The sequence below is a fragment of the Battus philenor genome, unplaced genomic scaffold, assembly GCF_028537555.1.
Source record: "Battus philenor isolate CCGP_79_NKW_IND1 unplaced genomic scaffold, ilBatPhil1.0.hap1 SCAF_15, whole genome shotgun sequence".
In the NCBI taxonomy this organism is placed as follows: Eukaryota; Metazoa; Arthropoda; class Insecta; order Lepidoptera; family Papilionidae; genus Battus; species Battus philenor.
Genome location: NW_027181677.1, coordinates 6,616,525 through 6,643,707, shown reverse-complemented (window position 1 = coordinate 6,643,707; position 27,183 = coordinate 6,616,525). Strand labels below are relative to the sequence as shown.

At 31.1% G+C, this 27,183-nt stretch overlaps 1 protein-coding gene across 3 annotated transcripts in view; it reads right to left on the bottom strand.

The window, feature by feature from the left end:
• Positions 1-27,183, bottom strand: part of RapGAP1 (Rap GTPase activating protein 1) — a 162,668-nt gene that overhangs the window by 117,160 nt on the left and 18,325 nt on the right. For 2 of the 3 annotated variants that reach the window (XM_068761507.1, XM_068761509.1), the window contains exon 2: positions 14,976-15,183. The exons of the other annotated variant lie outside the window; for it this stretch is intronic. In XM_068761507.1, coding sequence (XP_068617608.1) covers positions 14,976-15,076 — 101 coding nt within the window. In that variant the 5' untranslated portion in view covers positions 15,077-15,183. The remainder of the gene's footprint in view (positions 1-14,975; positions 15,184-27,183) is intronic. 3 annotated transcript variants of the gene reach the window in all.

The following is a 27,183-nucleotide window of genomic DNA, read 5'->3' as shown; positions in this document are numbered from 1 at the left end:
TAATAAAGTCTGAGTCTGAGAGCGGTTGCTAAATCCCATCTACAGCTATGAGAGTCAATAGATTGCAGCGAGAAATTATCATCACTTCAATAAATAAAATATGGGCCTTTAATCAATAAAAACGTTAATAAAAGGAAGTTATTATTAACTAAAATAAAGACAGTGAACAAAAACGTGAAATCGTGGACATGAAACGTGGATAATTTGTCTGTCCGTTACGACGAATTAATAAAGTCTTATTACCAACATCTGGATCCTGTTTGGATTATATCAAGTAATTAATTTTATTATAATCGGTACGTTCGATGTCCTGTTAATGAAAATGTCGGGAGTAAATCGGTTGCACTTGAATACTCATTTCATGTGACAGACTGTTCAAATGGAATAATTTGATGATAGGCGCACTGCGTCGTAAGCGGCCCACATACAAATAAATATTTTATTTAAGTTTATATTAGATATCAGAATAGAGAGTTGATACAGTGAATATTTATGTTATTTTGTACCAGTGGCGATATTTTTTTTTAGTTACTATATAAAATTTTAAATTATTAAAGGGGACATTTATCAACTTAGGATATTTAAATAGGATATCTTATAACTGTAAGGTAAAAATAAATTTAGATTGAATGCATTTTACAATAAAATAATAATCTGTTATCATCTTGCAGAAATTAATAAAAATAGATACGGAATATTAAAGTGTTTGCAACTTCAATAGGGTTACTTAATAATTTGTAAAAATTTTGGTTGTTTGGTCGTGATATATTGTAATTGTCATAATTTTTATAAATAAATTAAATGTTATTAAATAAATTAAATTAAATGAAATTATGTATAATATAGCATAATAAATTATAATGAAAAATGTTATGAAATTATTTTTACTGTATTACATAAGGATAATTTCGAAAAAAAATTCTCTTTTAATAAACGTACAAAGACTTGAAACTTTGAACGTTGAGCGGTCTTTGAAATATAACTTTAGGGCATGTTATAAAAAAAGGCAATCAAATACTTTTATATCTGAAGTTAAACATACTTCTTTTAACTACTTTATCAATGAATTTTTGCTGTAAATCATACCAAAGAAGAGTTTTTGTGGTGCCATGTTAACCTACATTGTTTATATATTTTTAAAAATTTAAGTTGAAATGAGATAAAAAGGAAATTTTTTTCAAACTATAATTCATAATAGATTAAAGTTGAGTACATAAACTTGTTTTAATGATAAAGTAATAATTTATACAAAAAAAAAAACAATGAAAGCCTTATGGTTTGATAGCGTTGATTCTAAAAGAATTTTTTTTTAGTTATTTACATTGCAAACAACTTTAAACACACTTGGTGATTGTTTATAGGTGTAACAGCTTTAATGCATCTCATTTGTCAGCAAAAAGCTTTAAAGCTTGTACTTCTCCATCCAATCACACTATATAAAGTGATCACTCTGACTTATGATCCTTTTTTATTGGAATGCGACACGCCGCTTACTTCTCACAGTACAGTCAGCAGGGTTAAATCGTAAACAATAAATAATTATTTAAACATAGTAATAATCCGAATTTTGAAAATGATTTTTCCTACTATCTACCATTACGTTATTTATTATTTTAAAAACCGTTGATGTTTGGATAGATTGCACCATTCATTCATTGGCAGTAAATGATTCACCCTTTTAAACTTTTACACCTAGAGCCTAACACCATATACGTAGGGATTATAGCTTGGCTTGATGTCGGTATAGTAATCAATAATTATCAGACAGAAACATGCGGATAAAAACATAAAAATGTTAGCAGGTGAAAGACTGACAAATAACTCGTCGTAAATTCTTTGCCTCTTTTTACTGTGCAATTAGGCCTTATATACACTATGCGATTATGGTGAGACGACTATTAAATATGAAGAATATGTGGCTTGCGTATTACGGTGCAGTGATTTTGCGCTCGTTATTTGCAGTGCCTTAGGTTGAAGACTTGAAACTGGTTTTTTGAGTATTGCTATATTCTATGTGTTTGAAACGTTTACGTGATATAATAAATAAATTGTTAAACAAATTATTCTAACAGCATATGACTGAAATTTAAAACAGAACTTTCTAATACTACTACACTGCGAAAGGCAGAGATTAGGATAGTATGGAAAGAACTTGTCATCGAATCTGTAAAAGTATTTAAAAACGGACACGGCTTCAGAAATAAAAAAACGACTGATATATAATTTTTTACAAAACACATTACGATTTAAATTTAATTGTCGTAAATGAACAGTATTCAATCTGAAGTTATTTTTTAAAGTATCCGCATCAAAAATAAAATCAGAGTTATAATAACATAAGTAAGTAATGGGCGGTCCTATTACTCAACCAAATTTCTAACATACAACCATAGCATGGAAACAGAAGGTGGACGAATAGCGGGTAGTCAAGTGTACAGAACAGGTTCATTGGTTGTTGTTTTTGTTTTATTGCTTTTACAGTTATTTATTGAATTACATATACATTTGCTGTCATTTAAATGTTTAGAAGATCCTATCCAAACATCATGGGCTTCAGAAATAATGTACAAAGTAATGACAATATAGTATAAAAAGAGTTTTTTTTTTTTTTAAATTTGGATTAATATTTATAATATTAATTTTTACTTATTTTCAGTTCCTGAAAATTCGATACTACCAGAAATTATACGTGTATTGCATTCCAATATAAATAGTAAATGAAAGGTGGTTGGAAATATGAAAGTTTTAAAAGTTTTTGCTGGCTAACGGATTACACATACATACCACTTTAAAGCTTTAAGACATTTATCCAATCACCCTGTATATTATTCGGTAGTACACATGTTTCACGAAGCACATTGTAATTATTACAACGTCCATTAAAGAACGTTATTAATAAACTTGTTTTAGTCGTTAGGTTGTCATGTATTTTGTCAGCCGTTTATTCAAGGTCTTATTATAAATTTATGAATATTATTATTTTTACAAATCTATGACTTAATGTAAAAGAAAATAAAGAATAACATTTTAAATTTTAATTCAAGCTGTTGTAAAATACTTGTGGCACTTTACAGGAATGACAAGTCGTATGTTTTTATATTATTCATTAGAGCCGGATGCGACGCGCCTACAGACTTCAACGATGACTGACCATCCTTAGGTCATAATCATAACAAAAAGCTAAAGACAGCTTGCAAGCTACGACGACATATGGTAAGCGCTAACAATCACAAAATTGTGAATTCTACCTATTTGCTACACTCTGCAAATAAATTTGATAGTGTTGTACGGCGTCAACAAAGTCGCAAAGATAAACAGTAACGAATGTAAATATTTAAATACGGACCATTAGTCTGGGTTTATTATAGATAAGAACCCAATATAATTATGTGAGGACGGTATATTACTTTGTCTATTTTCCTTGAAAGTGTGTTAAACAGACATGACATTTTATTTTAATTACGTAAAAAAATACATGACTAATTGCAATTTTAATGACAGGCAACCGAAACATGTGCTAAGTTAACCGAAAAAAAGAATTTTTTGAATATTAAAATTAAATTAAACAAAGTATCTGAATACATACTTAGCCTAATCTAACGTTAAAAATTCTTTTATTATCTTTTTAATATTGTAGCGGACAATGTTTGCTCACGTGTGTGTTAGTGTATATTCACAAGTGTGCGTGCGTTTTAATTAACAGGAAGATGACGCACATGTCTGAGAGGGCGAACGTACATGCAAACATTTTTCGTTCGAAGTTCATGTGACGAGTGACTTAATCATGGCGTGGGAAATTTTAAAGTGACCAAATCGTATTATCCTTAGAAACGGGCGATTGCAATGCATCTCGCGTGGTTTCATTTTATCGTGCACTTGGCGTTGACATCCCGTTCTGAGATAAAAAGAATGGCGGCAGACCAGTAACTTAAATCACGAAGTGCCGCCAAAGTTTTTTTTTTAATTTACGACTGTCCATTATGCGGTTGTTTTACGAATTACAGACAATATTAATTTTATAAATATTTTTTAACCCAAAAAAAAAATCGTCACGGATTATTGAAATTATTTACTGTTACTGTAAATTATAGTATTGATTTTAATCATTGTCATATACAATGTCTTTGTCTATTTTAGATAATTTTATTGTATATCCGCTTTGTCAAACTATTTAATCCATAAATGCATTTTATAGCTAATTCTTAATATCTAGTTACAATTAATTATTTTTATTCATTAATAAATTTTCAGTAAATTATTGTTAATATTTGATAAAAAAAACACTTCTTGAATTTAATTAACTTTAATTAGATGACCACTTGTTACAAGGATTGTAAAAAGGAATGTGTATTTTGTGCTATTTAAATGCTGCTAAATGAACACTGTGATCTATGTTATTTAGACATGCCCAGCGGTTGAGAACTGAAGACTTGCGATCTTAAGTCGCAGGTTCGATTACCGGGATCTTATATAGTACACATTTGTCTTAAACAAGTTTCCAGAGGATTCGAAACAGTGTGTTTTGCATACCATAATATCACCCTGCGATTACCAACTCGCCTGCCAAGCGTGGCTATTATGGTATATCCTATACATATCTTTGGGCAACGCCTATGCCTTGCAGTGGGTGTCATGACTGGAAAGCGAAAATATAAAAAGCCCATATTAAACCATGAGTAGTTTGAAAAAGCTTTGACAAAAATAAAAGAAATAGATAACTTTCGGCCTAGATTTGTCCTGGACAAATCTGAATTTATCTCGGTTCGGGAGTCACGTAACTACTGATGTTATATCCCATACGTCACTATATCGCGTAACCTAGTTCTAGAATCGATTACAATTTGCATCCGACTAGAAACTACCTATGTATGTTGGTGTATATTACAAAGTGTCAGGAATTATTACTTCTAGGATTTCAACATTACGCGTGAAATTAAACAAATTTTTGACTAATTATATCGCGCTTCATTTTATTCACGATTCGTAGTTTCGAGTGCCTCTCAGAACCTTCGGCTGGCGTGTTAGATGTTCACATATCGTACTTATTCTAGGCTATTTTTAAATACGTCGATTATAAAAGTTGGTCTGGTTTACGGTGACACGACCACGAAATCTCGCAGTGACAACCGAGTTTGGTTTTAGGTGCACTTATGCATCTAAAACTCGATTGGAAACCAAAGTAGATGAAAAGATGTTTTATTTTATATTACAAATAGTTTGAGAGTCATGCCGATATTTTTGTTTAAAATAAATGCGGACTCATTGTTAAACAACGCTTTATTGTTTGAGTTATTTGTTCATGTGAAAACAAAACAAATGCTGTATTTATATTATGATTTGTTTGAAATTATTACAATACATTCGATGTATATTTACTTATATAAATTGAAACTGGACATTAATGGAACGAAGGAAGAAAATTTAGGAACTTTTTCTGCGTCTTTTCTGTAATTGCATATTCCGTATATATAAATTTAAACAGAACTTCATACAAACATCGCCCGACAAGAAAATCTGTCTCGCAACCCTACAGGATTTTCTAACAAAAAATGCGCTAGCATGCTTACATTTTTTATGTTTCAAATGAATTTAAAGGTATATTTAATATTTTTTCATATCAGTCAATATTTATTCTCTCGCATAAGTCAAAAATGATTATAATAATTTTAAATTATTAAATTACAGATTTAAATTATTCTTACACAAAACAGATATCAAAAGCAAGTGATTTCTGCGTCGCTAAGGTGACAAGACAATGGCAAGCGCAGCAACTGTCTGCGTATAAGTATGTTGTACACGGGCTAGATGACACCGCACTTGACGGTCTACAAAAGGTTTTTTTAAGTGTCTGGGCGAACGTGTGAATCGCTACAAAGAGCCGGGATAGGAGCACGCAGCCGTTGGAGGAAAATCTCTAGTGGTATTTTAGAGGAAGCCCTTGTGTAACATCCCCTCATATCTATATGCCGACCGGGGAACGAATTTTAGCGTTCAAAAGCACCCTCTCTAGGGAAGAAATTAAAAAGCGTAATAAAGACTTTTTTATTCAGGTGAATATCGTTTTTGAACTCAATTTTTTTAATAAGTAAAATTATGCAAAACTAATTAATTATTTAGACGTTTAGTACATTTTATACATATACTAGCTAGCCCCCGTTTGCTACGCGTGATCTGCTCAGATTTTTGTTGGTTTAATTTTATAAAATCCATGGTATCCATTTCAACAAAAATAAAGTAGAAGAGAAATAGTAGTTTCATAATGTGCATTTTCTTCAAACATGTATGTTTCAAGTTTAACCTCAAATGCGTAAATCCATAAAATTAGTTGCCTACCACACAGCGTAAGAATTATTTCAACTGAAGATTAAGTCTCTATGTCTTATGGTTCAAGAAATATCGTAATGAGTCAGCATATAAATGAAAATCGCCCACATACAGGTTGATAAGTAATAGATGTAAAAGCTATAAAGGGGGTGAACGATGTTCATCTATTAGCAAAAAGCTTTTACAACTAATTTTCCATCATATTGTAAATACTTTGATATTTCAAGATGATTTAAAGTCAACAGGTAGGTTATGTATATTACAATACTAAACTTTTTGATTATCGTTAAAATGTTTGTTGAAATTACATACTAATTAATATATATACAAACATACTATACTTTGTCTCGTTTCATAGTTATTAGTGAAATAATAACGTTAATGAATTTTGATAAGCGATGTATGTGTTTGTAGAGTAATAGTTTTGCAGATAAAGAATATAATAAAATTTCTTTATCATCGTTTCAGTTCATTGTCCACTGCAAGGAATAGGCCTCCCCCAAAAGAAATCTATGAGGGGATTACTATAATCGCCATGCTTGACACGCGGGTTGGCGATCGCAGTTTGGTGTTATGGTACGCAGAGGACGCCGCTGCCTTTCCTTTAGGAACTTATTTATGTCACTGCTTATAAATCCTGTAAAATTAATTTAATAAGATTGTATCTCGGGAATTGGACCCGCGACCTATGATTGCAAGTCTCAGTTCTCTACCACTGTACTGCCACAGTCCGGTGAACAAAATGTATCGCATGTAAATAATAGTTGCGTGTTGAAGTTTAGACTAGAAGTTGTTTAAACATACATACTCGTTTACTGTCCATAATAAAGGAAGCCAAGCTGCGGCTTTTTAAAGGATTATTATTTTTAGCTTCGATTATACACTAAATAATTTTAAAATTTTAAAATTTTAAAACACGTAATTGTGTTAATCATTTTAATACACTTCAAAATTTTTGAAAACCAAACATCTATCAGTATTAACTAAACAATGTCTGCAAAAATTATAAAGTATTATCAGATGTAAAATAAATGTGTGAAACACATTATTGTAAGAAAATAATACCTTCTTGTGTACGTATTTAATTGCGTCGCGCGAAAAAATTTTATATTTAAAAAGTAGCCAACAATATCAAAGGGCTTGGTTACCTCTGGCTTATAAGATCGATAGTAAAAAAGTGAGTATAGTCGTTTGAGATTTGTAAATGCATTATTTGATTTAAAGCACAGTTTGCATGTTAGAGTACTTCGCAAAATAGGTTAATAATTTTAACCTCAAGCGTAAGTAAAGCTGAATACAAGCTCAATTAGATAGCAGCTTACAATATCCTGTAATATAGTACGTTGAAACTTAATCGGCATCGAGACTCAAAGCAAACAAACTGGGAAGTTCGAGCAGCGAAGTCTGCTTAGACCCAGTTTCGGTAAGTTTGTTGTTAAACAATAAACACCGCTGCCGGAGGTTCGTGAAAATGAATAATTGTAAACTTCGCTGGATTAAAATTAACTTTGATTGTGTAACGGATAATTTATTATTAAAACATGAACACTGTAATTAATACTAGAGATTTATTTGAAATAGAATGTAAGGCGAATATTTACCTTACATAACCTCGCTTTCTTTGATTAAAACCTCCTTCATTAATTTAAGGACGAATCAATAGAGGTAGAATATGAAAGGTTAAGAGGTAGTACACTTCCTGAACCGATGCAGTTACACAATATGCAATACCATGTAAACTTTCAGAAAACAGTAAAACCTGGGTGGAAATGGTAGCCGAGACTTGAGAATCAAAGAATAATTGGGCTATGATAAAACAGAAGAATCTATAACAAAACTTGACAAAAATTATAAAAAATTTAGGACAATTTTAAAATCACAAATTTAAAAGACAAAATGACACTTTACAATTATAATTAATTTTTAAACATATGTATTAATGAATAGCATTGTCAATATATTAAATGTGCTAGATAAATTTTTAATTACTTGCAATTTGCAAGTTATAAAAATAATTATATATCACCAACATAAATGCGTGAGTGTGATATTAACGCTCAAAAAGCGTAATGATTATATTTTTACGAACATGAATTTTATGTCTATTATATATTACTTTTGTGTTTTTATTATATTTTTAACAAACGGACACTGGAATATTTGGTATAACTGCACCACTCTAGGTTGACTGGTAGAGAATAGCTATAAGTTCGCCGTTGCACAAAGTGTATTTGCTCTTTATAAATAAATAAAACTTTAGCTCTAAGTTTAATTAAATATTTATTTTATAGTAAATTACGCTTATACATCTAAATTAATTAATATTAGATTAACCATCGTGCTTAATATATTATTATATGTATTTAATAATAAAATATGTACTCCACGTTTGTTTAAACTCGTTAGGTAAGTTGATATTCATCCGAAATTTCCAGAGTGTGAATTAACGAAAAATAATGCGTTTTTTTAACTTGACAACTTATAAAAAATATGAAGGGAATAAACAATTAGCTATAACTTTAAAGGAAAACTTAATCTCATTAGGCGTATATCGGCTGATATGATGTTGATGAATATGAAGCTAACAATTGTTTGAGGTTAAGAGTCATAGACTGTTTTCGATTTCAATACCACCTGGTACAAGTCATAAGCAATTAATAATAAATCATCTATGTTTGCGGAAGAGATATTTAAGGAATTCTGTCATAAAACTGTTCACCTTGATAATCTACTACATATGGTAATCGAACTGGTCAATATCATTTAACATAAATGGGGCAAATGTAAACTACATTAGTTAGTCACAAGTCCGTGCTATTAAGAATACGTATTCATAACATTAGTCACATATCACTGACCACTTATGACATTACACAAACAAACGCATCAATACTATGTCCAGGCAAATAATACGAAGAGTGAATGTTATTGTTAAGTGTCATTATAAAGTGTCACTTGATGAGTTCAACTATCAATTGTAATTCAAAACAACACTTCGAGTGCTTTCAAATGTTCATCTTATATAAATAAAATTGGATGACTGTGTGCTTTGTTGCTAAGAGCCTTTCGAACATCTTGACAAATTCAACAATTGTTTTTATATATTTTCCTTAAGACACGAGGAATGTTTTTATATAGAAAAAATAAAACACAAGCGAAAAAATAGTAAAAGCAACACTTCTTTCTTCATATTTGTCCCCAGCTGTCAAATACAATACATGTTAGAATGCCATCAAACACAAATATTGTCAACCATGAAGCTCTAGAATGTAAGAAAACATATTACAATTTTTGACTTGCTGGTAATCCTTGTTTATAATTAAGATCTTAATTCGATGAATATCTCAGTCTGTAACTCGTATTTTTAACATAGTCTATTAACTCAAGGTGCCGTCGCCGAAAAGAGATCGAGCGCCGCCAAAATCAAAAACGATTCATTATACAGAATAGATACGCCCATGCAAGAGGGTCTCCATAAGGAAGTAATCTAAGTAAAAGGAAACTTCAACACCGAGAGCTACAGAATCAGCCATAAGACGGCATCAGCCACGGAACGAGGACTGCTAAAACCCCCAGGAAGGATGAAGGAATAGTGTACCCAAATCACTCAGGAGCGTCGCATAACACCAAAGAAACGCATGAGACCGAGCAGAATTAGTAGTGAAAGCAATTTAAATTTTAGCTCGCGATTCTCCAATCTGCGAACTCTGTGAGCTACAAAGTTGTTACAGGCTCACAAGGATAACAGCGCTGAAATCTACCCGAAACTAAAGGAGTACGAAGTATATACTTGCAGCTAGTAAATAAGTAAATAATAATATTTAAAGTAAAATCAAATGTAGAAAAGAATAAATAGTAGAATTTACGTAACATAACTACTAACAAGTAAATGTAAAAACGAACATTCCATGTATAAAACAATGATGTTTATTTTCACTAAGGTAACGAGTGAATTCCAAAGTAAAATCTATTTGTAAGCACGTGCAATGGTTGAAAGAAATTTATTAACAACATTATGGTGTTTCGTGACCGAATCTTGGCGCAAACCTTACGCTTGTCAACGTGAAATTTAGTGTAATTGCATCTCACAGATTTAACATGATTGAAAGTAATTCTGAAATACTGCAAAGACATGAAAACGCAAGCTTAGTCAAACAGATTCACGACTTTTACATTATATATTTTTTAAAAATAAATACTAAGTCATCGTGATGGAAACAAAATTTTTACAGACTTCTAATTTAGAAGAAATATTTCGTTCATCGAGTAGAAATCAACTTAGAATGTATTTTACGAAATTGCATCCGCTAGGGGGGGCTGAAGATGCTTTTATTAAAAATATTACTCTTACAACAACAACACTAAGCCAAAAAAAAATTTAAAATGCACATTAGAAATTATCAGAAATGAATTTTATGAAATAATGCGCTATTAAGTCTGGAAAAAAATATCGATAATAAGCGCAGTTCCAATGTTCAACAATCTCGAACTATAATTGATACTTTTTACATACATTATCTAATAATATATAAACAACTCAATTATTTCGTTGTAAGGCCGTGTATTATCTACCTAATAATAATTCGATACACGAAAGCTTGGAGCTTACTATTCAAATTACACTTAACAACACGCAAGCATCTGAGTATCAATTTGGTATGCTAATTATTAACACGTACAAAATGAATGCATTTATAAAGCTATAATCATGTAATGCTATCCAAGTTACACATTATACCGTAATCAAATACTGTAAATATCTGTACCTTTGCTGTGTTTACAGCAAATGTTTTGAATATCATTTGTAACTGTTGATTTTTTGTGTTCTATGCGAGTTTTAGGGCTGTGGTCGGAGCTTTGCTGTGAGATCAAATCAGATATGAGGAGATCCTGAGTTACTGACGTAGCTCGAAGAATTGATCGTCTCAAATGGCAGGGGGTACATCGCTCGTGCAACCGACTTTGGTTGGGGTCAAAAGGTTCTCAATTGAAAACTACAAACTGATAGACGCGGCGTGGCTAGGCCCACCATTTGGTGGACCCACGACATAGGCCGCGGTAGCTAGATGCGAGCTGAATTAGGCCGGTCGTCAGGGCGATCTTTGTAATACACTAATTTTGTCCATAATGAATTTTAAATTGATTTTGTGTTTATATAAAAATTTCTAAGTTTAGCGAAATATATATTTTGAATTCAGAAGTCGCGAGTAGAAATAAGAAGAGATTTTTTAACAAGTGTGCCCGCAGCTTTAGCTTAAGTATTACTTAGATGCGGCAGCCGGGAGCGTAGTATCGCAAATTGACGGTTACCTATGTGTGACCCGCATTTAATTGTAATTTGCAGTCTTCAATTGATGTTGGAACGTTGGCGTATGAGACTATTACTTCGTCGAACGTTTTACTACGGCCAACGGGCAATTTTTTGTTCGAACTTGAACACACCGGTCCTAACCGCAGGGATGTATTGACATTTCGTTTACAATATTTTTTATTGCCCTAATTAAGTTAAAGTTGGCTTGTAAACAGGTTCTTGCTTGTGTATCTGTATCTAGTATATTTGGAATTTACGAACGACTTTAAAAGATTTTAATACAATGTTTTATATATTGTATTGGATCATTTTAAAGAGAAAATTAAATTTATGAATCGTGGTCGTGCCGCTTGATGCAGTAGGCATATAAATTCACAATCAGATGAAAGATTTGACGTTGGATGCAGGCGGCTTTTAACTGGTCCTATTGAAAATCTATAGGGTAGCTATACCTAGTAGTGGACGAATTGTGGTTGAAATGGTGACGATGAACGATTTGTTGACTATATCTACGATTTTTTTTGTATAGGCATCTAAGTTATTGTATTTTTAAGTATAAAAATAAATGTACATTGTCCATCGCTGGCTAATTTTTTTCTTTCTGTCATAGATCTAATACCGTTAGGATTACTGTTTGTGTATTGACTATTCACGACCAAGTAATTTTTTGATGATTTCATATGAGCAGGACTGCTGATTAGTTAGACCATGTGCTATTGAACAGGATAAGTAATATTTGGGGGTCATTCCAAGTTTTACTTAAATAATAGCATTCTTATCTCTAATACTACTAGTAAATAAAGCAACCAAAATAACGTGCTGTTTCAAAATACTAACTGTTTTAAGAACATTAGTATTAACCCTGACTACCTTGGTCCTGCCGCCATTAAACTTTTTACGACCTTTCCTAATAGACTTATTATGTAACATGAACTTTTTAAGGGAACTACGAGCTGAGTTATTAATCTTCATTAGCAGACATTTCATCCTAAGCCTAAGCTCTCCATTTATAATGCCCGCTGTTAATAATAAAGCACTTCAATGGTTTGAATACATTAGCGACATCTTTGACACGCAAGTGCTTTCGTAATTTGATAACTTATTATTAGCTACTAAATATTATTAATTTTAGTTTTTATGGAAGATATATCTTAAGAAATGAATTAAAGTATTAGGCTCTGTACTTCAGTTTCGTCTCATAAGCCATAAATTGTCAGATGTTGGACTGAAATATATAAATAATCGTGAAGGAACATGAACACTCAAGATGTAAATGAATATGAACTTTAAGAATAATCAAGAAATAAAGAATGGAGTCAGAAATATAAATAATACGTGATTCTAAATCTGCAGTAGTAATTATTTGGAAACTAAAATCACACAATTTCATCGTAATGCAGAAAAAAAAAACAAAACAAATTTTGCACAATTTTACGAAACTATATCTGATGTGTTTAGTTCGGTTACCCCGATATTAACCGCACCCGTAATTGAACCAATAGACAATCACAAGGTATGGCAATATCAAACCTTTCTCCCATTAGGCGCGGTATTGCCAGCGTTGATATTTAGAGTTGTTCTCGTATACAACCTCATTCGTCACAATCGATTCTATTGGTATGTAGTCTTTATTGCACTGCCCTATATATTTTACATGTATTTATTTTTATTTTAAGATTTAACTTCTTACTATTCACGCTGTAAAATTTCTAGTGATTACGTATATTTAAATCATAAGTTTGTACCGCTGTGTATGCAGAACATACCGTGTCTCTATGTGCTTGTCGCGAAGTCATTATCAAAGTAGAAGCGTAACCTCTCTGCATTTCCTGCATTCATAGAGCGGGTGTCAAATTCATCGTGTGGAAGGGAGAGGATCCGGATACGATATTTGAGGCTGACGACCCGCTTAGCAGGTTTAGGGAACCTTGCGATGTATCAGTGTTCACCTTCATCAAGCACATTCCTGTCCCTACCTATACAATTTTAAATAATCCTACTACGACTGCTTTAAAAGTGAGCAGTCCCAGAAGTGTGCTGATGATCGATTTTGGAAGGCTTAAATCTGTCATCATTCTTCGCTTTCCATTCTATCTCCACTGCATTCATATTCACTATGAATTTATTAAAAGTTATTTCGTTGATTAAGTCGTAGAACCTAATCAACTTAGTTGCATTTGCTTTAGCTGTATCTGTTTTACTGGGAATAGTAATCTATAATAGTCGTTTCAATGATCTTTAAAATAGGAAAACGTTCAGTCTAGAAGAAATTACCGTCAAAACTTAAAGTACATTTACGTATTTTTAAATCAAAATGATCTATACCACTTCTGATTATACAAATTTGATATAAATTTAAAGAGGTCGGGAAAATATACAAACGTACAATATCTCACATACCAGTTTAATTGGTTTTAAAGGTTCAGTTTTTAAGGTCTTGATAGGATCTTTCCTACCTGGTGGTAATGCATTAAATAGATTTATCTATTAATTTGATCAGTAACTACAACAATCCATTGACTCTTTAAAAATCCAGGTGTATTTTAATCGCTCGAGCTAATGAATCGAATAAAAAAACGACTGTTGGTGTAGAACAGGTGACATTTTATACAGCAGAGCAATGATTTATTTTTATAGCCTTTATTTCGGTTACATCGTTAATTAAGGATGGCGCTGTCTTTTAAACTGGTTTTATACACATTCTTTATAAAAAAAATTCTTTAAAGTCAAAAACTGGTTTGAGATGTATCGAAAATTATGTGCCTAAATATATATTAGAAAGTAATTCAGAATTCTATTAGTACAAAATGAAAACGAACTAAAGAACAAAGTTAAGATGGAGCAATTTGTTTTCTAACAACGGTAATTTAGCTAGATAGGAAAGATCTCTTTAATGCGGACGAGTTTGCCAAAGTTGGTTGTGTAGATAGAGGAGGTGAGGCACGCTCCAGGGTGAAATATACACCCGATATGGACGGCGGGCTGTTCATCCATCATGATTAAACATCAAGCCAAGCTAACGGTAGCCCAGAGCCTGTTCCGCAGCCGCGAATACTATTGTGTGTCTTATCGCTTCTATTGAAGCAGACTTTGCGTTTGACTGATACATCTGGCTGGCCACAAACTGGACATGTTTATTACAATAGCTTAATCGGCGATAAATAATTTTGAATTAAATTTCTTAAAAGATATTTAAATCAAAACAGTTAGTGTTTTATATAGAAAAAACGTAACAGCACTCCATCACCACGAAATAATATAATGTTATTATATTTACAGTCACCAAAAAACAAAGTATACCCACAAGTTTAATAAAATAAGGCTTTATTAATGTACATACATTAGTTTCTTCATATATCTTCTTCTCGTTGTGAGCAACGTATAACATTCCTTTTGTCCGCCCGAAGGCAAATATTTCATCTTCCCGATTTTGGACTTCATTCGACTAGTAGCCGTTTCGCGCGTAATTTTGTTCTAATAAAACTCAGTACACTTGCACCCACTGTAATGTTTCAATTTGTCGTCCCCGAAGCGACATCGACGTCTGCCTAAAATTAAAAAGAAAGAAGACTGTGAGGATATTTACAGGACAGACGCTAAACTACTGGAAACACCAACGAGTGAATAAATGTGAAGCGTTAAGTAGTTAAGTGCAAATTTATTAATCATAACACAAGCGTAAATAAGGAAGGAACACGTATGCACTAATTATTTACAGAAATCAAGGAGGAAAATTAAAACATGTCAATTTATTCAAAAGCTTCATAAATAAGTAATAAGGTTTTCTCAAAATTATTTTTTAAGCAAAGCGGTTAAAGCGTATTAATGATGCAGTATTGTGACAATCCAATAACTTCTAGCAGTAAAAAGTCTACTAGTCGGACAGACAACAATAATTAATTTTATTATGTAGTTACCCGAATTTCGACAATGCTTTTTTTACATTGTCAATACGTTATTAATTATTTTTAAACTATTGATTTTTGAATAATGTGTGTTAATTGGCAGCAAATGAGCTTTACGTTCAACTTCATTTTACGATTTTATACGTATAATCGGTCATGCAGTATGCTATCTTCAGAAAAGGGATTCATGCAATAAAGTTATACATAATTTTGTCTGTATCAGATAAAGCAACCAATAAACTGTAAATCATAAACACTGTAACTATAAACTTAAGATAATTGGATCTATTTGAGAAAGTTGGTTGACTTTATCGATACTAATGGCCCTTAGAGAATTTAACAAAAATATTTAAATCTGACGTTTCTGGCAAATATAATAATGGAATGCGAATGATAGAGCGACACGGTATACATGTATGTGCGAGAGACTATGAACTACATATTTAGCGAAGAGAAACGACGTAAAAAACTTTGTTTTTTATTTATCTATTCGTAGTTTTAGCTCATAGACGCCAACTGCAAGGTATAGACTTACCTCAAAGATATCTATATGGGATATACCATAGTTGCCAAGCTTGGCAGGCGGGTTGGCGAACCCCTCTGGAGACTTGTTTGTGAGCAGTGGAAATCCTATATAATTAATACACAACGTGTGAATTATATGAGATTGTATCCCGGGAAAAGAACTCGCGACCTACGAACGCAAGTTTCAGTCTTCCACTGCTCAAATTTATCTATAAGTATATCTGATTACCAGCAAAAGTAACTTTAGGTGAATAAGCATTTATGATGATAGGTGGTCACTGTAGCCGGTATTTTACTTTCTTACTTTTTTTATCCAGGTAATTACAAAACTTTTTGTTACCTACTTTTTATAACGGATAGTCACTGAGGTTCGAACGTAGATAACGCACGACACACAAGTCTCGTTTTAGTCAGAAAAGCTTGACGATTCCGTATGGAGTCGAAGGCCGCTATAATATTATTAGATAGGTCCACACTATTTTAACAAACAAGCAGAATTAATTACATTTGTGTAACAGACAGTAAAAAATAATTCGTATTTTTAAAAATTTAAAACTTAAACGAATTAAAAAACAAACGAACAACAAAAGAACTAAAAATTTTAACTAATTAATTCACAATTTTTTGGCCTTATAACTTTATTCTAGTCTCGTTATACGTAGCTTAATATGGATTCAGCAATTTAAATAAGAGTACACCTACATCAGTAACGCATTAAGTAATCAAATGGGCCGTTGTATGATTTATCGCGTATCATATTCTCTATTTGGGTGGCCGGTAATACTAAACTGTTGCGTGGACACGTGATGTTGATATAAAAGGAATGGTAAATTTTTTGGTCATGTAAAGTTACAATTTAGCTATATTTATAAGCAATAGTATCTATTTACAACCAGCTGTCCTAAGAAATTTCGTAATTTAAAATCAATTATCTTGTCGCATTCCAATGTATGTGATAAATTAGTAAAACCTAGTATGTAATCGCTCTGAAGTGATTACATTGTTTATTGATTTAATATCCTAATAATAAACATTGTAAGTAAACTTCGCAAGATTTTAGTAATGATTTTATAAGATGATATGTTTTGTTTCGTTTTGATGTAAAATGTTTGATAGTTTGATAGTAATGGAGTTTTATTTAACTCTATGGAAACATAAAAGAGTTGTTTCATTATCTGTCCCGCGATTTTTTTTACTGGTGAAGGGTAGTTTTTTTTCTAGTGCTTTGAGAAGACAAAAAAACAAATTGGTTGATTCGCCTCCGAATTTGCACTTAGCAGCAAATTTGATTAAATTTAGATAGACATTACTAGTTTATTATTGGTACAGCTTATGTGTTAATTTAATGTCCCTTGTCTATTCTTTATTATAATATTTGATCAATACGAGAAATTGCTTCTATAGTCATAAGAGAAATTTTGAAATAATGTTACTAAAAACTATTATTTTATTTTTACATTTACTGTTCAAACCCTTACGTTTCCATGTCATAAGAGTTTAAAACGAATCACTAAAATATATATATATATAATATCGTTTTATAAATTGATAAGGTATTATTAAATAATAAAATATTTAAAATTATGTGTACAAAGATGATTTCAATGCTATCGCTACCCAAAATTAGCAATAAAGTACATCTGTTAAAATTATAGCTTTATTAGGAAGTGATCACATATCATGACGTCACATCCGCACGCTTAATATAAACGCAACTGTCAAGCAGGCAACAATTGCACTGTGGGCGAGACGTTTTGTAATTACGTATAGCGAACGATATATCAATTTGGCCAAGTGACTAAGCAAATAAAGGATTTATAAATTCAATTAAAAAAAAGATATACATGAACATTAAATAATAGAGTTGATTCATTTAATTATACAGGATGTAAACAATTTTTTAGTATAGATTACGTCTTAATTGCGTTAAGATTAAAAAAATGTGTCAAAAAATTAAAATTAGGTTAATTTAAGTTTCAAAATTTAATTAACTTTACTAGGTAAATATAAGATTAACCTGAATATGACGTTCGTATAGTCGTAAATGATAAATATTCGTTCAAACAATATGTTAATGTATTAAAATGTGATAATCAGAGGTTGAATATCCTATAACATATTTGTCTCAAGTTAAAGTAATGACTAAGGAAATCTATTTTAGAATGGAAAAATCCCGGAATGCAAATGGGCAAGTGAAATGGCATCTCTGTGTAGAGGGACAAAGAAACCTGTGCACATGTGAATAAGCAGGTCCTAGCAGGTCCGTTTTGCTAATTTTTATATGTAATGTTTACGTAAGAACTCTTCATATTACTAGTCTCTACGGTTATCAAAACTTTTTTTATTTGAATTAGAACGTTAATTACGAACGCTGGCGGTGAGATAGTTGCTCCTTCTACATATATACGTTACATATACAGATCATAATTGGCTTTTTCCTCGCCAACTATAAAAGAAGAAATATGACCAAGGGTGACTTCCTGCTGCCACCCACGAAACGTGTTGAGCCTTCTCTATACTAGTTAAATAAAAATTACATAAGCTTAACATGCATCCCGATGTCCTTTCACCGATTGTTACAATATTTAAATTTAAATTCAGAGTATATTATAAATTGTGTGCCAGACTTACAACTAATTATTTTATATGCTAAAGATGTGTTTGTTATTAAAAGACCATTAAATATTACATCTTATATGTTAAACTTACACCTTTATATTTAAAACTAATGAAACAAGTAAATTGTGATCATTATTTATGGCAATGTTATAATTAGGATAATCCAGTCAAATGTACGTAAACATTTTTACCAAAATTACCTACATATATATATATATATATATATATATATATATATATATATATATATATATATATATAAATATATATAAATATATATATATGTGTATTTGTGTATAAATCCCGATACATTAAAAATATTCTTATCTTCTTTACCGTATAACGTACATCGTTACACGGTAAGAAATATTGACAAGAAATAAAATAAAATTAACTACAAGAACCTCTTAAACAACATGGTACCTCTCTCCAAACAATTTTACGAGTACCTTGCGGATTCCGAGAGTCCTACGTTAAATGAAACTGTAAAAGCCTTAGATGGACGAAAGCCTAACAGGGCCTAGCTTCAAACGAACATAGCGTTTAAAAATCATTAAATATTTTTTTATATTTAAAAATATTTTTTTTATATTTAAAATTAAAATATATATGGTGCTGCACTAAGTTTTATCGAAATGTCACTTAAAGAATTCTTATTTATTATTTTATAGCTAAATTTACTTTTTACTGTATACAACAGAAAAAATAAAATATAAGCAAAAGATCTTGAATAATTAATAAAAAAAAATATAATCGGCAGTCATATCGAAAATAGAGATTTAATTCAAACAACTATTGGTAGAGCATGGTTACCAAAGAAAAAAGAGCACATTAAGTATATAAATATGTTCTAAGGGAATATTTACCTGTTACTGCATAATAAAACTGACAGAAATTTTACAGTCCCAGTGTACAATGAATCTATAAATTATATCGTCTCCTGATAAATTTACTAACTATATGAAACATTTGCTTTGATATCCCTTACAAAAAACGTCCGAGTTCATTCGGTGCAAAATGAGATGCAAAAATGGAATAAGATTTTGATGAGCTTTTTAGGTGATGTTTAATCAAACCTATCATTTATCATTACTTTTCTGACAATGAAAATGACTATCAAACTGATTTAAAAATGGAATTCTTGTCTCATGTTTTAATTATTTTTTCATTTGTCTGAAATACTGCTTTCGTAACTTTTATTATGGAACAAGAAATACATTATTTAGAGGAACCGTATACATTACTATCGTAAAAATGAACGATTTTTTTCAAAATTATAGATCAACGGTTAATATTTCTCATCTTAGTCCCGATACCTTATACCTTTGTAAAAAAAGGGTCTAACAACGGAATTCAAATTACTACTAGATAAATTAAATATGTAGATAAATTAATTTTAGAAGGTTTAGATTGCTTTTACATAATAAAAATCTATTTGTATTTACTATAATCGTCTTTGAATAAATGTGCGTTAAATTCTGCGAATGTTCTGTGAATTAAATAAACAAAAGATATAAACAAGAAATAAAAAGCTAAAGCAAGCTTATAGGCAGAGATTTTCTTGAATAACCATGTGTCAATGTTACAAAGCCGAAGCAATATTCTTTGTTACTTTTTTATTATATTCCTTACTACATTCTTTGTTTTTTTTCCTGGTCGTGTACAGTTAGTTAGCTACGTTATTTTTAAATTGAATATTATTTATACTAATGGATAGAATAATTAAATTTTTTTAATATATTAAATTAAATTTGGCTTGGATATCAATAGAAAGTCTATAATAAGAATAAAGTATAATGATGTAATTAAAAAATCTTAGTTCAGCATAAACTGAGTAAACTTTGATGTTTTTCTTTATTTTAAAAGACTGCATAATTCATTAATGCATTATGTGCAGGCGTTTTACGTAAACATTTTCAAGTTTAAAGCCCAACAAACACCGCCGATGCAAATTCCCGTTCAAGTGCTTACGCTAAGTTCAGCCAGTGCTTGGATATTATTTTAAAAGGAACTTAAATTTGTTTTGTATTTATTTCTAACGTTGAATTTATGAACTATAAAATTTTATGAAGGTTTCATATTCGTTTTAGTAAATAAACAAAATTGATCAAACCATGTTTCGAACGAAACTAATGAGAATATGATGGAAAAGTCGAAAAAATTGTAAATCAAAATGAATAATATTATTTACATACGAAATAGTCGTTATATATGGAATAATACCTTGCACAAGTATTAAAACCTAAAACGGCTTAGTCATAACGTCAAAAATTTATATAAATTAAAATCACATCATTATCTACTTGGATCAGTGGCCGTTGTAATACGTCATGACAAAAAATGTAAAAGTTTAATTCGATAGAAACTAGAATCGGAGGCTTCTGTACAATGGGTTCCGAACGCCCTGATGTGAAAAGAGACCACAACATACTAACACAGGATTTTGATATGCTAACAATTCCTTATAGATATTTAGATTATGTTGAAGAATACAGTAATAGAACCTTCCCGAACTTTACTGTTACTTGAAACATTTCTCACAATGTAAAATGATTATTGTGTAAGTTTTTATTTAATAAACTTCCTAAACTTATTACATGATAATTCAGCGATATCACATGGAAGTATATTATATATGGCTTAGGTCCCCGCAAACTGTATGGAGTCCAAAGAAATGTTTAACAAGCTTATTTTTATTTCTAATATTAACCTTATGAACATCGCTATTTTTCTGGTCATATTAATAGCACATAGATAATATATAAGGATTAAACTTTCTCTAACAATAAATTTCGTTCATATATTGGCAAGTTGACGTGGCAATTTGCAGGCTACGTATCAAGTATGACAGAAAACCGAGGGGGTTTCAGAAAGACTCTGAAGTGCGGACCACAACCGACAAACGCAGCGCAGGCTGTTTTCCCATGAGGTGGACAAACAGCTTCATTGGGTCTTCGGAAGATGCTGGACGCGGGCCGCTTTCAACCGATCCTTTTGAAAATCTATGGGAAACGACCATGTCCAACAGTCAACGTTCTACAGATCAAGCGAAAATGATGATGAAACTTAGGTACATATTCTCTATTCAACGACTTTTAAGATCGTATAATCAAAGACTCATTTCGGCATATCTTCTTAGATCATAAAATTTACTACATCAAGCTGTTGTGTAATAGTAGTAAAAATATTTTATAATGCTACATAAAAAAAATACCTGCTTGTACACATAACTTACGATTTTAATAAATATAGCAAATGAAATCACAGAATCAAGCCTGCATTGGGTGTATAAAGCAATTACGTTGTCCTATCGAAACTTTATTAACTGCGGGTTATCTTAGCGAGCGAACAGAAACACAGTTCCACGGGTTTAATCTGGATATTAAATCTGAACGCAGCGTTTGTTCATTGAGTTTATCATGACGATTATTATACGACGCCGCCTGCACAAGTTTTAGTGTTAACTAGTTTGGCCGCTGCGACATGATTTTCTACGCCTTGAAGATTTATTTAGACAAGTAAACTTCACACAAATTATTTGGGTACACACAAATTTAGTTTTTATAGTGATAGTAGTGACTAACCAGTTTTGGTATGTTTATAATATGTATTTCATGATTCTTCATTAAGAACTCGCCAAAGAACACAACTACACTTATTATTTTCAAATATTCTTTTTTGACGTTAATACGTACATATTATTAATATATTACGCTCTTACAAGGATTCAGTTTGTGGTTCAGTAAGCTCGTACTGCTAGATTTAAAAAATGTCATAGAATGCCTGTCACGTACATGCCAGAAGATAGACCTTGGGAATGATGTGTTAACCTCTAGGCTATTTCATAGTAATTAATTGAGTAATTCTATATTCTTAAAAAATAATTTCGCTGAGTTTCTTTTATGCTCAGATCTGGCTTTTAATTTTCAAACGTGAGATAGATTCATCCATGCAACAATAAGAGATATTAAGATGATTCGCTCATACTATAATAAAGAATTTTCTTAATTTTTAATAATGCTAGCCTTATTTTTTATGCCATGGGATAAACTTATATTTTACTCTAGTAATGGTGAATTTACACGGTTACATATTAAAAATGTATTATATTTATTATTACTAAGAATATATGACTAAGTGTGTTTCTTGGACCAGAAAGATAGAGAATGAGTTGGCACTTTTAGTCAACCGAGAAAAAAAAGATTTTTTTAATCTTTACCATTTTCCAGCAGGCGCTTTAATTAAAAAGTAGCCATGTAAATGTGCTATCACATTTCTTTACAAGTGTTCACGCACACTAATTAGGGAAATTCATCACCTGCCCCTTTCACTTGCTCTCTAAAATGCAGTTACGAGAGCATTGATTAATTTTTAAATCTGTTAGACGAACATATAGTACACTAAGTGATAATATACATAAATATATGCATATAGAAGATAGGCCATTGTACTTAAGTTATTATAAGTTTTTTCTTTCTGATGTTACGTGAAGGATAAAAAGTATTTATTTAAAGGATAGAAAATAATGTTTTAATAGTTTGTTTAAATCTCATTAACTATAATTGCTTAATGTGCGTATAACAAATCATTCGGGCGTTAGAATTGAAATAATAATTAATTATATCGAATGTTTTGTTAACAGTTTTATAATGCAAAGCATGAGCCTTTGATACAATTCCAATTGCAAATTTCAATGAACGAACTTACACAGTATTTATTTATTATTTCACAATAGCCGTAGGTGAGATCGTTATTGTTATAACAGTATGTCAAATGTGCCAGATCGTGATTTTATTGGGTAATTTAGGAGTCGAGTGGGATTTAGTTTGAGTACACAAGGCTAACGGCTCCTACGCACAATGGCCATCGTAAATCTAGAACTTGTCTAGACCCGCTTGACGCCAACTCAGCAAATGTGTAACTAAGTGTTTTATAATAGATCGTTGATGTCATGCGCACAGTGACAAAAGTTAATCCCATGGATAAAAATGATTAGGTTGCTGTTGTAACATGATGTATGATCTAAATATTAGAAGATATTTAAACTCTTAAGCTACTTAAGTTACACAAAACGCTTAGTTTTTTTTTGGTATCTATTATGAAACAATAGCTATCCTTCGACAATTTTGCCTGGTCCGCTCTGCATTTTGTAGGTTTAGTTTAATAAAATCTATTAAAAGTAATTTCTGTGAAAATGTCAAATAATCGCACCACGTTTTATATCTAGGAAAAGCACCATCCCAATCCTCTTGCAGATGGAATTTCGTAAGACTAGTTTTTGGCTGACTTCGATTCGGCGTAAGGAGTAATACCTATATTTTCATTTTACCACATTTGAAGACTCTACCACCTTGTAGTTCAAGAGATATCGTGATGAGTCAGTGCAAAGGTGGAAATGTTTTATAAATAGAATACATTTCGTGAAATAGGCAATTCTGACGTAAAGTATATAAAGATGCGTAAAAAAATTTTAGGTTATTTTTGTGTATAAATATATTCCAAAAAAAATTTTTGTTTATTGGATAAAATATAGTCTCAAAATTTTCTTCATATTTGGAATCGCATTACCCAATAATCCGTTCGCTTACTGCGAGAACTTTCTGTAACGAAATAAAAAGCTCCTCATAAAGTAAGCAGGCAAGGGAAAAATTCTTTAAATGTCATTAAATACAACTCGTTTTTTCGATCTCGTTACGTCTTCATAATGGTACGACGGTTCGCAGCAAGTGTTTACCCGTACCTGTTTGGTACGTAATGACTGATTTAATTATGATGGATCGGTGTTGTTGTTTGTTTTGAATATTTGTATTGTTAAATTAGTATGAGAAGTTAACGTTTACATTTAGTATTTTAATAATTTAAGCATCCGTTGATTGAGTAATCAAAAATCTCTGGTTTATTTTTCACTTATTCGTTTTATGTACGTAACACTGTACAAAAATGAAACGTTTATTTACATGAAAATGAAATGAATTGAAACAAAATGTTTGTACAACAATAAAACTACATCTATAATCACCTAAGTAGATGCAACGGTCGTATATCGTAGCGGATTTCTCTCTCGACACCTATTTCTTGATACCAGGTGTATTAAGAGTCCATAAATCTACCTGGACTTCGACATCTAATCTATTACGAGGCAGGTTCAGAATAAAAGCTTACGACGTAATTTATATAGACGACGGCCGTAGGGTCTTGCTTTACACACTGGAAACATGCAAAAAATACTTTTATCCACTATGCGACGTGATAGAGTGGTTCTATTAAAAACGCGTTAAAAATCATTAAAAACCGATAATTAATTTTGGGCAATAAATAAATCGTTAAATTTATTGATTTATATACTTAGATAAATTTTTGATCGCCCGATACTCTGTGTATGGGATAATATTAAGCATTTGGTCATATTTTCCTGTATTAAATAAATAGATGATGGTGTTTTTTATAACACAAAAATTAACCAATTTACATCTAATATATTTACATCTAATATCTAAAATTCACTATCTATTATTATTTTATTTTTAAAAGTACATTTACATTACTTTATTTTATTTTTAAAAGTACATTACAATATAAGCACAGGAATTACAGTTAATTTTAAAACTACTACGTTAACAGCACTTAATTATTTGCATATGTTGTTATTAATATTTTACACATTTATTAGCTTCAATAAAATAAAACCATAATAATAAAATTAAATGAAAATATATATCAACTAAGCGAAACCACACTAGATACAATCTACATAATTTACAAATCAATTTTTTATAAGCCCAGATCATTGTCAAGATACTCTTGCAACTGGTCACGACTAATTTATAACAGGTAGATTATAATTAGCTTTAAAACAATGCTTATTGAAGTTAACAAATTATTATTCAATAAATTTGTCCGGTGTTGAATATTAAACTTACACCAAGATAGGGACAGTACGCGTGACAGTGCTAGCGGCATAACCAGTTTATCTAAAGTAGGGTATCGGGACATCCTTTTATGGACACTCACAAATAGACCCCACTTAACTGTTATAATCCGAAACTGATTACGCTAGTACTTCCTTCTGTAACAAATCAAACGATTTGTTCATTTGCTAATTGCAACGGAAATAATGTTTTAATTATATTTCTTCTGAAAAAATAATGTGTTTCCTATTGGCGTCTTCCTAATGGCGTCTGTTATATTTAAAATGCTTTTAAATATAACAGACGCCATTAGTTGTTACGATACTACACTCAAACCATTTTGTAATCTTAAAAAAAAATAAAAAATACCCACTAATGTAATGTGTGAGTATGTATATATAAAATATATATGTATGATTTAGTTTAGTTTTTATTATTCAAACATAAAAATGTGATATCGGATACAAAGTTTTAATAAAAGCATAAAACGATAGAACAGAAATGTGGATTTTAATTTTATTTTATTAAATTTAAAGAGTATGTCATCCAAATTTCTTCCGTCGAGATGCATACACTGTTCAAAACGGTGCCTTGTGTTTTGCACACGTTGCAGTAAACATGGTTCAATTGAGCTGCTTTCTCAACGAATATTTTCTTTAAAATTCACAAAATTTCGGAGATTTTTATATTTAACTCTCGCTTTCAAGTAGTCGATATCTCCGTGACTACGGAATATCCCCGAAGCAACTAATCAGTTTTTGGGGCAATGCTTCTTGAAGTAAATTCATAGAAGTTATAGCCGCGTGTGCAGTTACACCATTATCTTAGAATCACATGTGTGATGGGTATAATGATTCGGCAAGCAGGTTCGGCAACAATAAATCGGTAATCATGCGTCGATAAATCTCACTATTGACGTTCGATCATAAGGCACACTAAACATTTACCCCGGGGCAAGGCATTTTTTTATCAGGTTTTTGATGTTACATTCTAGGGTTGCGAGTTAACGGGATTTACGGTTTAAATAAAGAATTCATTAAATTTATGTCTACGAATGTATTATTGTGTATACATATGTTGATTGTAATAAAAAGAACCGCCCTTAAACTATAAACCATGTTTAGGAAGTTTCCACAGCTCTAAACACCTTGTGGCCTCACCTTACTTCCTTTGTATCGATAATCCCGTACGAACCAAATGTTAATCAACATTAAATTACATGTATATATTTTCGTTCGTTTATTACTGTTCCTTCAGTTCGTTGGTGGGCCTAAGAAATCTCATTTCCGACCATACGTACGTTTCCGTTAGAAACACAAACAGTTCATTGTAATGAAATAATAAAATTTGAAGACTATGCACGATTAAATTAAAAATAATCCACTAGAAAATAAAGCCCGACGGTGTTACTATATAGTAGTTTATAACGTTATATTACCTATATTATATGTGAAAGCCGTAAATTTAAAGTAGACGCAAACTTTAATTTTAATAGACAAAATTAAAAAGCATTTGTACTTTGCGTCGTAAAACAAGAATTATTGAGCCCTACTGTTTAATTCAGGGGTGAGGAAGTCCGTTGACAAGTTGA